Genomic DNA, 15527 nt, shown 5'->3' on the forward strand with positions numbered 1-15527 from the left:
AGGTGATTATTTCCAGACATTGCTACAAGATTCATCTACAAGTTCTATTAATCCCACCCACTGTGTAGGCAGAGTGACCATAGACCGTGGATATCGGGGGGACAGCGGAGCAGCAGTGGACAGTGGACAACAGGCGACGAACAGGCCCAGCCCTCCCCCTGGGGGCCATCACCACGCATCCACAAATCACCCACCGGTGCAGCAGGGCCAGACTGTGCATTCACTGAACAGATCTCTCTGGACACCAGTATTTTTACATGTTGATAATCTAGAGTGATTTTAAATAATGTTGTTTTTATTAAGTGGTTACTGAATTCATTATAGCTGTGAGTCATTAGAATACACTGTTAATAGATGCTCAAGAGGGGAGGGGTCTTCAAATCTCAAAAGATTGGGAAAACTAACCTTGATGTTTACTAACCTGTTTCCCTGAAATACTGTGGACTCAAAGCTTTGAGAATTCAAACACTCTATACTGTCTCTGACTTTCACCCCCTCAAGGAAGAGGGAAAAAGCCCCCTTTGTCCAAGGTGGTGTCACTCTACGTGGCTCAGAAAATGTGGCCACCAAAACTATCAAATGAATTTTTGAGTAGGACAGTTCTTTCTTGATATCCATCCAAGAAGAGTTAGCCACTGAAGAACCAAAAGGGAATAGCTAAAAGTTGCTTCTATGCAGAGCAATTAGTGGCTCCAGATTAGAGACTCCAGTAAATCTATGAATAAAAAAGAAAACCCAGGAGGAATCTATCGCCAATAACAATAAATCCCCACTGAAGAGGGAATTAAAGCAAGGACAGGGCTTGGCCCAGATCGCAAGCATTTTTTAACTTAACACTGCCCAGCGCACAGCTCTGAACACAGGCAGCGTCTCACTCAGTATCTACTGATCGCTTCCAAGTTGAAAGAGATGAGACCCTCAGTGGTGGCTGTCGCTCTGTATTCCTTTGCCCTCAAAGGGAAGAAAGGAACCTAAAAACCATGTGGTCACTCGGGACTGATGGCTCATGGGCAGAACAGCAAAAGGGCCCCTGAGGAGTGGCGGCCCCAGTGGCAGGGGCGCTCCCTGCCGCCGAGCTGCAGTGGTCCTTATCCCCCAGTGCGCCGTGTTCACCAAAGCTGAACAAAGTCTACGCTGCCCTAAAATAATCTGGACAGGACCTTGGTTAGTCTCTACTACGCGAGTCCCAGGAAAGCAAGCCATTTTCACAGAAAATTCCAAGTGAAGAACTTTGGAAGACATGTTTTCATATACCTGCCTGTAATCAGTTTCTGTAGGCCTCAAGGAGAAAAAAAAAAAAAAAAAAAACATAATGGAAACTAAGATGTTAGCAAAATCGGAGCACATTAGCTGTTCTCCCTTTAGTCCATATTAAGTCAATTGTTTTTCTGATTACTTTTGACAAAGGGAACCCTGAGCTGAGTATGATATTCACCAGAGCTCTGAGAGAGGACCCCATTTACTAGAAGGTCACAAAATTCAGGCTTTAGTTTAAGCTAACATTTTTTAAAGTAGCTTTTCTTTTACAACTTAAAAAGTGTTAATGAGAAGGAATAAAAAGGACCCCCAAGTATTTTTAACAGTACCAAGTGCCATTATTAAATATGCACGATGCACGTGTAAAAATAAGCACCGCAGATGTGGGCGGGAAAATTCTGAGCAAAACCCCCACATACTTCAAATACTGCTCTTCCTCATCATTGTCCTCTACCAGAATTAGCACGTTACAGCACAACAGGTGGCTTTCATTTATAGAATGCAAAATTAATGAAATTTGGAGATAGCCCTGTCTCCAAAACCAAATTGGCCATTCTAAAAAAAAAGTGTACCCCTTAATCTACAAAACAAACAGAAGTGGGCCAAACAAACTCCCTTCACACTGGCTTCCCATATTATCTGAATTTCTAAATGTATTTAAATAAGTAAAATTAATACATTCACCAACACTTTAAATACAGAGAGACCTCAAGGAAAACAAGACAATATTATGGGCTTTACAAGAAGGGGGAAGGGGGAAAAAAAGACTGCCTGTTTTTCCTGCAAGGTAACCCCAGATATGTTTAATGCTGTCCGAGGGATAACAGAACTTACCATCATAGATGGAGCTACTCCATCAACGCTAAATCTTAGGCGAAATTGTGGGCAGTTGTGTTATAGGTCCTGACCCAGCCTTTCTGGACAAACCAGAAAAGCATAAATAGTACTGCTTCTGTCCCTAACAAGCAGGATGCAAAAAGTATTTAAAAATACGAGGAGACACTGAATGGGCTGTCAACACACTGAGGAATGTTTAATGTGCTCAAATAAACAAGGTCTGTGCCTTAACTCGTCAGGCACTGTTTAAATTTAGTGAGTGAAGAAAGAGACAGAGGGTCAGACGGTTGACACCGCCTCCCAATTATGCGGGGCAATCCTTCGGATCACGTGAAAGCTATAATTAAATGCTGATACCAAGCCCCCATGCCCCCTTCTCCCACCTAGAGAAAGTTAATGCATGAATGCAGCATGAACACATCATGGTTTGTAAAAACAGACATAGTCCCTCAGCAGGGGAATAAAGCTTTCTTGCAGTAAATCATACATCTTGAAGGGCAGGAAAAAAGCATGATATATATATTTTTTAAATCCAACATTGTAAATACAATATTTATAATTTGACCACCTTCTTTAGCTCATTTCTGCTTATTCATATATTTTTTTTCAGTTTTAAGCCAAGGCCCCCAAAAGGTACGCCACCTCTGCAAGCTGTTTCCTAGGCAGCATCTTTTAAACTAAGGGCTTAATGAAGGAGATGGGTTAAGGCCATTTCTATCTGAATACCTGAGGAGAAATTTGTTTTCAGAAAAGAGGTGGGTGGACAAGAAATCTGTCCAACAGAAGACCAGGGTTACCTCTGTGTCCTTGCACGTGGGCACACCACACACAAACACACACACTTCAGTTCTTTATAGATGGAATTTTCCCCCCTCCCTTAACAATGGTTGAAAGCAAACCCTGGGAAGGTTAGGCAGAAGAGAAGGAGAAAATCAAGTCCACAGAAACACTAAGCACATACCTGCTGGGCGGTGCCATTTCCTCTACATCGTAGAACCCAGGAGCTGGGCATCAGCATTATTGCTACTATAAAGCTTCCGATAAAAATGGATCGTCTCTTGCTGACCTGAGAACCAGCTGGCTGCCTGAGGAGTGGTTTCCCCCATATGTGATTCAGTCTCCTTGACAAATACACTGCATCGCACTGGATGAGTCATCCCAGGGTTCGTCCGCATTTTATGGGCCTGTTGTGTCATTACTCACATTCGACATCCTGCTTCTCAAAAGTGGAAGCTGGAAGCCTGACAGCTGACAGATGCTTTCTCCAATTAAAATATTGTTTTAAAAAATTCCTGTAAGTTACAATTATCAGTCATTGATGATACTGTGACCTGCCCAGGAAGCAAAGGGCACAGCTCAATGCCTGGATTACAGTCTGCAGAACCACAGGGTACACAGTTCACCTGCTTCCCACCCCCAATCGAGGTCTGTTCGAGTTGGGAGCAGAGGGCCCCCTCCCTCTGAAGCTATCAGTGAGTGCGTGCAGGCTTGGCCCTCACTGATGCTTACGTTGTAAGGTCACCCAGCTGCAGGAACTTTGTAAAAATCACACATCAAAATTTTGGTCCTTGGATTAATTTTCTTAGGTGGCATAGTGGCATTGTGTTATAAAATGTCTGCTTTTTAGAGAAAGTATGCTAGGGGTGAAACAATACACTATCTGGGATTTGTCATGAAATATTTTAGCACAAAAAGGCAGGGTGGGGTAGGGAAAGGAGGCAAAATCTTGATACCTTTGCATCTATGTGGTGAGTCTGTAAGGATTGGCTTATTATTCCCTTTCGTTTGGGTATCTCTGAAATTTCACATAATAAAATGTTTAAATCCCCCCCCCCACACCCCGAGTCTCTACAGTCCAATTTGTACCCAAACAGGGTACTTTTCGGGTCAGGTATGAACCTGCCATGTGTGTGAGTAGGGCACGACTCACACAGTGCCACCAAACGCCTCTGTGGGTGAGGGAGACTCCGGCTTGAAGGTGTGATACACACACGCCCTAAGGCCGCTGTGAGGGTCGCAGTCCCCACCCCCCACCCCCCCACACACAAATTCTTGGTGCCCTATCCTCCCAGGACTGACTGACTGTTGTTCCTCACGCTTCCTTTGAGGATACAAGCCCCGGCCCCTTTTGTGAGCTCAGTGTTGACAAAATGAGGGAGAGGGGACTATTTCCAGCTTCCTTACAAGGTTTGGAAATGCTTCCTTATAAGGTTTTGTAAGTCACATCCACAGTCCCCTTCACCAACCAATCTCTCTGTGAGGTGGTACAGTGTTTGCACGGCTCACTTTATGCACAAATGGGGTTACTTAAACCCTGTGAAGGAGGAAGAGAACTTTGATCTCATGGTCAGAAAAACTCCAGATATGGGAGCTCCAAGGTATGTTACATGAAACCACTGCTGAAACTAGATGTCATTAAGAAAAACCATCCGGGTTGTTGCATTCTGGAAGCGTGACGAGTCAGCACAGGATGCCTGCAACACAGAGGTCCCACCAAATCCTCAGACCTCTCCCCTCGACAGGGGCCATGTCAGGCCAAGCCTCCCACCTCAGCCAACAGACAGCCAAGCCCAACTCTCAAAGGACAGTGCCCGAAAGGACTGCAAATCGGCTGCAAACGGCTGTGACAGTCCCTACATGACATCAAATGACAAATCTACTCTGATCAGGACTGCGGGTGGCCCTGAACTGAAGCCTTCCTTGGTTCTGACAAATTCTTCACTCGTAAGGACAGCAAGCTATAGGCATCAAAATGTTCCCTGGCGATTTAATAATAACTTGCATACACCTGCAAAGCATGATTTACCTAAGGCAACAGGTAGAAATAGGTGAATTAATAAACTTTTAGTCTGATCTGAGTTTCTTAAGTACTTTTAAGAAGTAAATCCATAGCCCATTAAAAAGTTTTTAATTTAAATTTTACTAATTAAACATACAGAAGCAACAGCAACAATGACGCCTGCACAACCAGACTGAGAATAAAGCCAGTTAACAAACAGTAAAGTGGGTGCAAAGAGGTCTTCGTACTATTCTTGCAACTTTCCGGAAGTACGAAATACTCTAAAATACAGTTAAACACAAGTACCGCATCACTCCTGCTACCCCCACACGGTTTTTACGGTGGAATAACCGCGCGGTTGCCGCCGCCCTCACCCACTTGAACAAACCCTGACCACGAGGACGCTCACCAAAATGCAAACACAGGGACACGCCTCCGGGTCAGGGTTCCTCCAGGTGTGTTCCTTGCAAACAATTTTTTAAAGGCTCCAAAAAACAAAACAAAAAACCCAAAAAAACATTTCAGGAAAATGACATACCATGTCCTTGAAAACACTGTTTCATTTTGCGTCTCACAAACCTACCTGACCACAGGAAACCCCACTTCCATGGCTGTTAAAGAAAGCACTTTGGGAAATGTTGTAGATGGTGAAAAATGGAATACTTTTCTCCTTATCTTCATTCTAAGTCTTCTTCAGAATATGCTTCACTATCACAACAAAAAGCATCCAAACTTGCTTTCTGCTGTTTCACAGACATTTCTGTTTGGTTGACTTGCATGCTAATGGCCACTGGTGGGTCAGGAAATAACTTGTGTTATGTGATTATCTAGCTTCTCCTGACCACACTGGAGTGGCCTATGCCGAAGCCACCATTGGTGGCAGCCAAGGAGCCTGCACCTGTGTGTACAAGGGAGGTGACGGCTCTGCTGGTGTTGGTGTCTCTGGTGGGAAGCAGCTGGCCCTGGGTGAGGCCGTCCCTAGGAGCAGTGGTTGCCCTGGGTCCAGCTCTGCCTCGCCATTTTCCGAGCCCTGGGCCTGGGAACCTGGAAACTAGTCAGATACCTTTGGCCTCCAAGCTCCCAGACCAGTCTCCTAGCACGGATCCTTGGGCGTTAAGAAGCAAAATGAGCCTGGAAAATGCAACAGCACATAGCTTCCAATTTCTTTCAGCTTGTTAATGGACTCTTACTTTTTGTGTTTTTCAGAGGCTCAAGTCCAAATACTGGCTAATGTGAAGATACAAAAGCAAACATGGGTATCAGTGACATTAGTACCGTAGGCTGTACTATGTAATGGGAAAGAGCATGAGCCTACTGTCAAGCTGTCTTCTTTCAAATCCTAGCCTGGCCGTTCCATTACTTAACTTCTCTAGGTCTCTGTTTCTTTATCTGCAGAATGGGTACAATACTATTAACGACCTCACATAATTGTTCACAAGTACTTGGTATAGGGCCTGGACACAGAGAGAGCACTCATGACCTTATGCAAACAAGATAAGGATGTTTGTAAATTTTATGAATTTAGATAGTGGGGGTGGGCAAATTATGGCCAGCCAGCACACTGGTCTGTTTACATACCGTCTATGGCCGCTTCAGTGCTGCGAAGGCAGAGTGGGGCACTTGCGACAGAAACCACGTGGTCCCCAAAGCTGAAAACACTTACTATCTAGACGTTTACAGACAAAAGTCTGTAGTCCACTGGCCACCAACGTTTGAGGCAGATAAAGAACATGTTCTTTTCCCTATAGAAGTTTTAGGGTCATCTGCTTAATTCCTCAGTTTGTTTATTTATTAGCAAGGGACAACCTTTATCTTTATAGAGAACCTTACACATTTTATGAAATTTGAGTTGGTCCTGTGTTAAAACTTTTTCTACATTAGATTATGAACATTTTCAAGCACACAGGGAAACAAATAAATATATAGGAAATACGCAGATACATACACCGGTCACGCAGATTCTATAATCAACATTTACTATAGCTGCTTTATCTATCACATTCATCTATCCACCAATCCATCCCATTTTTAAACACATTTCAAAGTTAGTTGCAGAGTGAAAAAACTGAACCCTAACCTATTAAATTTTAATCCCTTGTATTCTTCTATAAAAGTAAAGTACTCTCTTCCTGCATAAGGGTATGCAGTTGTATCCAATGGGAAGTCAAGAGGTTTGTGCTCTAGACTGGGGTTCAGCAACCCACAGCCCATGTGCTAAAACTGGCCCATTACTTGCGTTACAAAACAAATTTCTATTGTTGATGACGCCTCAACTTAGAATCAGATGCACAAGCGTTATCTATGGTGACTTGGTCCACATGAGCTCTAGCTCATGCTTCCCTTATAACACAAAACACACATCACAGCGTTCTGTCTCTACACGGTGGGTAAATCCACAGAGACTGAGGTCGCCTGCTGGTCTTTCTGCCTCCCCTGCTGCAGAGTCCAGTGACCCCAGCTGATGTGTGTGAGTCCACAGCCTGCCTCCCCTCCCCCAAGTCGTATCTGTGCATTATGTCGAAACCACATGTGTCCCCAGAGCTTGAAGCAAGAGGTGAAAGATGATCTGAAAGAGGCATTCAGGAAACAGCAAACAGAAATGAAGGATGCTTTCAAGAGTGCCGGACAGACAGGCAGGATTAATCCAGCACCAGGGGCCTTCCCCAATGAGGGCTGCTAGACCGCCACCACTGCCAACAAGAGCCCAGCGAGAAGACGGGGGCCAACCCAGGAAATGAGGAACACGCCTCGAACACAGGTCCCAAGATGCATCCCAGCATCCAATCATGCTGCCTATTTTCTTTGGCAGAAAAACTTGTTTATTTGGGGAAAATGAGCCCAAAGCATTAATGGATAATGCAGGTGAAGGAACTCCGGGGACTTGTCTCTGGGAGAGGAAATTTGAACAAAAGCAACCATTCTAATTGCTTCAGTTAGTTCTCTTACAAGAAGTCTTCGCCAGCTGTTCGGACAGAGATTAAATCTGGGGTGCACTTAGATACACAGTGTCTTTCTGGCAGTCACTGTTGCCTTACTGGAAACTATCAACATCTTTGCAAAGTGAATCCAACAGAAAACTGCAAATGTTAGATTCTAAAGTGGATGTCGAGGGCTGGGGCTGGTCAAGGAAGAGGGGGGAGGCAGATGATTTCTATCCTTACCTACGGTAGCAGAGTATCAGAGACAGCATGAAAATCTCACGTGAAGCCAGGGTAGTTGTCTGCCATGTCCCCTAAATTGAAACTGGTTGGCACGGGTAAGATAAAGCTCCCCCCATAGCTCATGGTTAATTTTGGTTTGTTCAGCATGGCCAGAGTCAGAAGACCCTCACTGATTAAATGCATATGGGCTATTATGCCAAAAAAATTAACAAGAGACCCTACGATGTGAAGAAGACCTTCCAGAGCTAGGCTTGTAGATTCAGCCAGGTTTCTTCAGAGAAAGGGAAAGGGAACTCACATTCACCAAGTAACCACAAGGTGTGGGTGTTCTGTATGGTTATACCAATTCACCCACAATTCTGTTCCTTGCCTGTGTGGAGGAAAAATAGGAGGCTGAACTAACAGGTTGATTAGTCTAGAGAGTCTGAATCTCTCGAGCACAGGATGTTACACAAGCAGGCCAGGACTGATAAAAGAGAAAGAAGGAATCTGAGATATATCAGGAATATGGAAAAGTCATTCTGGCAAATCATGAAAGGAGCCAAGGGCTTGTTAGGAAGGAAAAGGCAAAAGTCAGAATTCTGGGTATAGGCATACCTCCTTTTATTGCACTTTGCTTTACTGGGCTTCACAGGTGTTCCCCACCCCCCGCTTTTTTTATTTTTATTTTTAAAGAAATCAAAGGCAAGACCCTCTACCAGCAAACAGATTATGACTAGTTTTATTGCGGTGGTCTGGGACCGAACCTGCACTATCTCTGAGGCGTGCCTGTCTCTGGTTTGCAGGCTGGGTGTCCATTAGAAGACCACCATATCCTTCAAGCCTGGAGAGCAAACAGGGCAAAAGGACCTGACCTTAGAGACCTGACCTGGGCTGCAGAGAGAAACCACACCTGGGCCTAGGGGTGAAATTTTAAGTTCAAGGGATGAGGTTGCCCCAAGACCTGGAGAGAGAAGGAATAGAGGGTGTGCCTAAGGGGTGGCCACATAGTATATTTAACACCTGCCAAGCTGAACAGTGAGGTCTATGTTTGAAAACTGACCAAGGTCGGATGGTTCATTCCTCAGTGCACACACTCCGTGTGCCGGGCCCCAGGTGCCATCAGCCTGGCTCAGCCCATTCTGTTGTCTCCCCAGCTTCAGGCCAGGGTTAGACCTGAAGTGGCTCAAAGGCTGGTTAATTCCAGGACCAGTCTTCAGAAAAGAAAACTACCACACACCTTGATGTTGGTCTCAAAAAGCTTATCCAAGACAATGGCAGCTTCCTAGCTAAGCAACCTTCCACGTGGAAGCCACCTGTTTGTCAGGTGGCTACGCAGATATTCGGCTGTGGACGCAGCAAGCCCCTCCGAGAGCTCTCAACAGTCCTCTTTAATCGTCCACCTGCGCAAACAGCACACGTCATTGGAGTTAGAAACCCTGCACATTCATTCTGTTGGGAGGCAGGGGCTTGGGCCTGGCTTCACCACTACTCCTATGACCTTGGGCGGAATCGCCTGTCTTCTTGGTGCCTCACTTTCCTTGTCTAGAAAATGCAGGGCTGAAACTAGTTCAGTCCCTGAAGCTCCAAAATTCTACGAAGAAGGCATCGGTAACAGAGAAATGAGAAAAACGCCTAACAGTGTAAGTAGAGGCGAGAGAGGAATGGAAAGAGAGCTGGGCAACACTGGCGGATCAAGACCGAGGGACTGAAGACAAAGCTCTGTTCCTGGGCCTAAGAGGCCAGCCTAATCCGACCCACCCCACAGCTGGAACTGACTCTTCCTTACAAACGTCACTAGTCAACACAGAATCAGCTAATGCACCCTTAGCTATGGTGGCGTCACCACACCTCATCATCTCACAGGACTTTCACCCCAAAGACGGGAGGCAGGGAATGGAGTCCAGCACACCCTCTTTTTTGTCTTCAGGGCAGTTGGTGCAACTGTAGTGTCCTGTTGTGACTTGCGTGTCATCTTTGCCATTGGACTTGAGATTCTCAAGAGAAGTTTTCTTTTTGTTACTTTTATAGCTCAGTGTCCAACCAATGGTAAAGCCTCGGCAAACCAAATTTCTTTCTTTACTCAACACACGCAGATGAACCTTCACTGGCTTAAATAGGGAGCGGAGGTGATGCGAAGGCGGGACATGACGGCAAGGCGGCACATGACGGCAAGGCGGCACGTGACGGCAAGGCGGCAGTAAGCTCTGCTGTGCGTGTTTTCGTCATTGCGCAGTGAGTTTGCTGTGGAATAGTTAGGAAACGCAGAGAAAAGCATCCACCCGAAAGGACATCTAGGGGGTAGAATTCAAAAGCAATACAGGCATCTACACTTGTGTGATGCCTGTTGGCTAATTTATTGTATTCTTTGCCACTGTCTGAATCCCATTTAAAAAATGATTGGCAAGTAATATTTTCCAATTTTTTTTATTTCTGATAAAAACAGAAGGTAGTATGTGCAGGGCTTAGCAAGATGTTTTTTCCCTGCTTTAGTTCAGCACCCCAGGGGGGCAAATGATTAATTTATGGATTTCATACATTATGGACCTTACATATTAACTAAAAAACTAGGAAAGCAGCCTAGAATTCTAAAATAAACCTGAGATGTCTAATTCTAAACCAACCACGCATGACGGATGAGCAAAACTAAGGCCAGTGGTCAAGTTTCTTTCTCAAAAGTAGTAGGAGCCAGAATGGTCCAACACTCTAAGCCCATTGTCCCTCACTAGGAATTACCCACCCTGCTAAAACCAAATTCTGTCTCACCGTTGACTCTGGTTTCTGAAAAGCAAGCAGAGATGATCCCAGAACAAGAAAAGTAAATGATGGTGTCCACAGTATATACCTGCACTATAATTCTTGGGTGCCAGGTTAAACAAATCAGCAGAAGGGCGCCAAAGTATGTCACTTCTTACTCTGAAAACTGTTTCTGACTTTGCCATAAACATTTTAATTCTATCAGGAATTTAAAAAATGGGTCAGTGAACCTGAGTTAGGGCCACTGGTCAACAGCTCACGAACTACCAGCCAAGGCTTATACATCACTGGCCCTGGCACAGACTTCCTCCCCCTGGTCCACTTGAAGGCACCGTTGGTGAGCATCCAACCTGTTTCAAGCATCTCCCTGTTCTCTGGAACCCCCAAGAGGGGTCAAAGTAACACTTGCATGGAGAGGGAGGAAAACGGAGAACCCAAAGTACCTCCAAGAAAAGAACCCTGCTCTGCGTGGTACTTTAGGTGAGTGCCTTTCAGGGGAGTCTCATGGATGCACTGTTAACTTCCCAAATTCAACACCACCTTCTCAGCAAGAGAACAGAAGAGTCTGAGTCCACTTAAAGAGAGAAGAGGCTCTTCCTCTCAACGAACACATCTGCTACAGTTGGCTGACATTTGGGGACCCACTGTCCACACGCCTCTGTGGGTCCACTGCCACCCTTGATGTGACGCTAGGGTGTAAAGATGCACTACACGCCCAGCTGTTGAAGTGAACTTGAGCGCCAGCCATTTATCTGACTCGGTGCTCCATCACGAAAACAGTGATCCTTCCCGAGACTGGAGGAAGAGGAGAAGGACAGTGTGCTGGTCTCCAACAGAACTGTCAAGGGTACAGTTACAACCACATGCAATTTCCATCGCGTGTATGGCACTACTCAAGAGGAAGAGACCTGTGGGAGAGATAACAAGTCCCTGATCAAACCTCAACCTGATCAGTCCTCACCCCTAGAACAGTCCTCACTGTAGCACTCATTCAAGGAAGAAAAGGGACAGAGGAAGGCAGGGTTGGGCCTACCCCTCTCTTCACTTTGTTGCCACTTCAAAGGACAGCCTTCAAGTTTCACTACAGTAACTATCAGATGGCTAGAGGTAACAGTGGGGGGAACGGACAGTGAATGTGGACTCCACCTGTTTCATAGACTTAAAAACCAAAGACAGGCTCCAAATGTACAAGCGAATAAAATATAAAAGGTAAATTAGTGGCAGAGTCAAGAAGATGTCCCGAGTGCCCTTGAAAATTCATCTTTCAGAGTACTTTTAAACAAGGTTCACTCCCACATGCTCTTTATTCAAGTCTCTTCAAAGAATTCTCTGCCCCTCGTTCTCTGCTCAAGAGGGAGAAAACGGTTCCATGGATTTCATTTGTTTGTTTCCTGTGAGCCCTGGAGGAATTGTCCCTGATACTAAGAATGTGCCAAATGTGGAGAGCAAGTCTTAACATTAGAACATTCCAAGCTCCCAGGGTGGGACCAGTTCAGCTCAAAGGGATTTTACTACTAGGATTCTGTAGAAACTGGAAATAAATACAAACAAACAGACAGTGTGGCTCACGGGATGCCAGCGGATAAGAGGCTGCCCAGAAGGCAGGTTGGGAAGGGAAGCCAAGCCTCCCTCCGCAGCGCCTCCCACCAGGCCTCCTCCACAGAAGACAGCAGTGAGGTGCAGGCGGCCTGCCTTCCCTGGCCTCTGTGTGAAACTTTAGATGGTGTCAGCTCAGTGTGAACAAGGAGGAAAGCCCACGGGCTTCAGAATAGAACCGAGCACTTATAATCTGCTGCTGAGCAAGGCTTCATGGGAAGAATAGGGCACACATTCCACGGGCCAGTCACAGCCTCACTGGTCCACCTCAACAGATTGTGGGGTGTTTGTGTACAGGTAAGCAGTGGTCAGGACCTTATAAAACAGACGGAGCGTAACAGGCCACCAATTTACCTGCACAATGTAGGTACAGATGCATTTATTCTTTTTAATTTAATTGTTCTACATAGATAATCCATTCATGATTCATGATCAAAATATAAAAAGGTACACTCCCACGATGTCCCACCTGCCCTTTTCCTTCTCTCAACTAACTAGTCACTTGTAACCACCCTTTAAAAGTTCTGTGTGTACCCTTACAGGGTTTTTGCAAATACAAATATGCACTCTCCTCTCTCTCACAAAATGGTAGTGTATGACTCATATGTACCGGACCTTGCTTTTTCCCTCCCAGAGTGCTTTCCATACTGGAACACACGACTGGCTCATTCCCTTTTCACACCTGCACAATCTTCCCTATACGCACATGGCATGATTTATTTAACTAGTCTCTTATTAACGGACACTTGGGTTTTTCTGAGCCTTTTGCTACAACTTTGTATGTCAGAACTGCCTTTACATATTAAGATGTATGTTTATTGCTCTGTAATTACCTGACCATTATACAGAGAAAGAAGGAAGAAAACCTAGGAACTGCAAATCCCATCTGAAATCATGACAAGTCCCTTCCAAAGCAAAAAAGTGGTCACGGAAGAATGAGATTTTGATTCTGTATGATGTATATCTGGGAGGAGTGAGAAGAGTCCAATTATTTCAGTTGCCCATTCTCCAGCCTTGTCTTCTTCCTGCTCACCTTCCAGAAGTCTAACCCCCTATTCATCCTCGGGACCATTCAGGCATCTGCCCATTTTAAGAAATTCTGACAGCGTTCTATATCACAGAGGAGGGGCGCTGTGGCAACATGGTGACAATGAAGCATCTGGTGCCACCTCAGAGGGCAGAAAGTAAGCCTCTCCTTCCCTGGTCATTATCTGGATCTGAACCCAGAGGTCTAGCTGGGGGTAAAGCCACACAGAGCCATCTGCATCCCTAGGGAAGCAAGGCTGAGCTGCTGTTGGCTGGTCCCTCTGGTCCCTCGGTCATAGCACAAGTCCCAGGTGAAACCCGGAGGTGAGCAGCAAAGCAGGACCCCTCAGCAGAGCCCAGGGTGGAGCCTAGTAGGCTGTTCCAGCCTATTCCAGCCACCGCCTCCAGCAAAGGAGCAGGAAATTCAAGGCTGTCCATGGAGCTGACTCATACTTTTTGCACAAGCATCCTGATGGTTCTATTCTAAGTTTACCAAGGGGAACATGCCTCAGGCGGGCAGAAGCAGAGCAGCTCAGCGAAATGTTGAGGCTGGGGCCGCAATGAGCATGTTCTCCACGACAGGCCAAAGTCTCCCCAGAAGGACTAAGAAAGGTAAGGGACAGAGAGACACCTTCCGGTAAATACCAGCTGAGTCAAATGCCACGGACACCTCTTCTCAGCCGTGCAAGTGCATCATTACCTGTGTGTGCACCATGGCCGGCTGAATTACCCTGGGGTCAGAGTCAAACTATCACAAATGAATTGTACTTGTCGGAGCCCTAACTGGAATATATCAAAGCAATTTTGAAACAAACTGGGGAACACTGAATATGGATCTGGTATTAGATGAGATTAAGGAATTACTGTTAATTTTCTTAGATGTGATAGTGGTTAAAGTCCTTCACACTTAGTGGTACATATTGAAGTCTTCATGGCCGAAATGATGCCTGGGATTTGTTTTAAAACACTCCAGCCCTCCTTCCCGCCCCAATAAAAACGTGTGCGTGCGCGCGGTGGGGCAGAGAAAACAAGAGTAAGTGCTGGGTGTCCATGTGGTGTCCAATGTGCTATTTTCTTCACCTCTGGGAAGTGTAAAACATTTTATAACAAGAAAACAGGCTGTTATGATAGCCATGTGCCACTGGGGACCTCACTGCTGACCAGAATGGACAGTCCAGCCCCTAAGTGCGATGCCCTGGCCCCAGATGGCCACACCAAGGCAAGTCAACCACAGACGGAACTGCACCAGATTTTTTGTCCTGGTTCTCAAACTTGGCTGCACAGTGGAATCATGGGGTAGGGGGTGGGGGCTGTTTAAATTGGTTCCTGATTTAATTGTGTGGGATACAGCCTGAATTTCTGGATCTTTTCAAAGTTCCCTAGGTAATTCTAACGGACAGCCAAGTTCCAGAATCAGTGCTCCGGGAACCACACCGAGAGGTTCGGGAAGAGGTCAGGGGTAAGTGTGCAAGGACAGGGGCAGCTGGATGCTCTCTGCCCCTGCTTGTAACCCCCTTGGCCCAATTATCTGGCTCCCCAGGGCCTCCAGCCTGGGGTACAGGCCAAGCTTCCTTGAATTACTGGTGCAATCCAGGACGACACTAGAGCTACAGGAGAAACCAGGAACTCGGCAAACAGGTTAAAACCGGAAGCGGACCCACTTCAAATCCAGATGGGAGATGACCTGTTATCCATGTGAGGACTGCAGTTCATAGCAAGCATTCCATTGGCGGCTCCCTCTCCCCCACTTGAGCAGTAGGTGCCAATGGGTATCCTGCCTGTGGTTAACTACAAAGAAAAGCTCCCGTTTTAAGAGGCTGAGGGGTCCTGGGTGACTTCGTTTGTTACAGCTGCTGAGTGTTGGAGCCCCAACAGCTGGCCTTATTCAGAGCGCAGAGCAACTGGCTATCATCCTCTCTCCGGAGCACAAGCCTCACCTCACAAAGAGACAAGGGAATTTTTCTGCAGCAGGTGGCACTTTCTGATGTACAACTGTGGGACTCTGCCCACTTTCTTGTGGCTTTGGGGTTAATTTTGATGTCATTCCCAGGGCCTAGGGAGGGAGTAGGGGGTTTGCATCTGTTGAGGCCCTCCCTCCATATGTGGCTCCTCTGACCTTCCCTCCCACTGTCCCT

The 15527-nt window shown here is 46.1% G+C and overlaps 1 protein-coding gene across 2 annotated transcripts in view; it reads right to left on the reverse strand.

The window, feature by feature from the left end:
- Positions 1-15527, reverse strand: part of SPRED2 (sprouty related EVH1 domain containing 2) — a 106662-nt gene that overhangs the window by 45296 nt on the left and 45839 nt on the right. Inside the window, exon 1 of one of the 2 annotated variants that reach the window (XM_045189371.3) lies at positions 3056-3193. The exons of the other annotated variant lie outside the window; for it this stretch is intronic. Coding sequence (XP_045045306.1) covers positions 3056-3072 — 17 coding nt within the window. The 5' untranslated portion in view covers positions 3073-3193. Of the gene's footprint in view, positions 1-3055; positions 3194-15527 lie in introns of those variants that run through there. 2 annotated transcript variants of the gene reach the window in all.

This window comes from Desmodus rotundus, chromosome 5, assembly GCF_022682495.2.
Source record: "Desmodus rotundus isolate HL8 chromosome 5, HLdesRot8A.1, whole genome shotgun sequence".
In the NCBI taxonomy this organism is placed as follows: domain Eukaryota; kingdom Metazoa; phylum Chordata; class Mammalia; order Chiroptera; family Phyllostomidae; genus Desmodus; species Desmodus rotundus.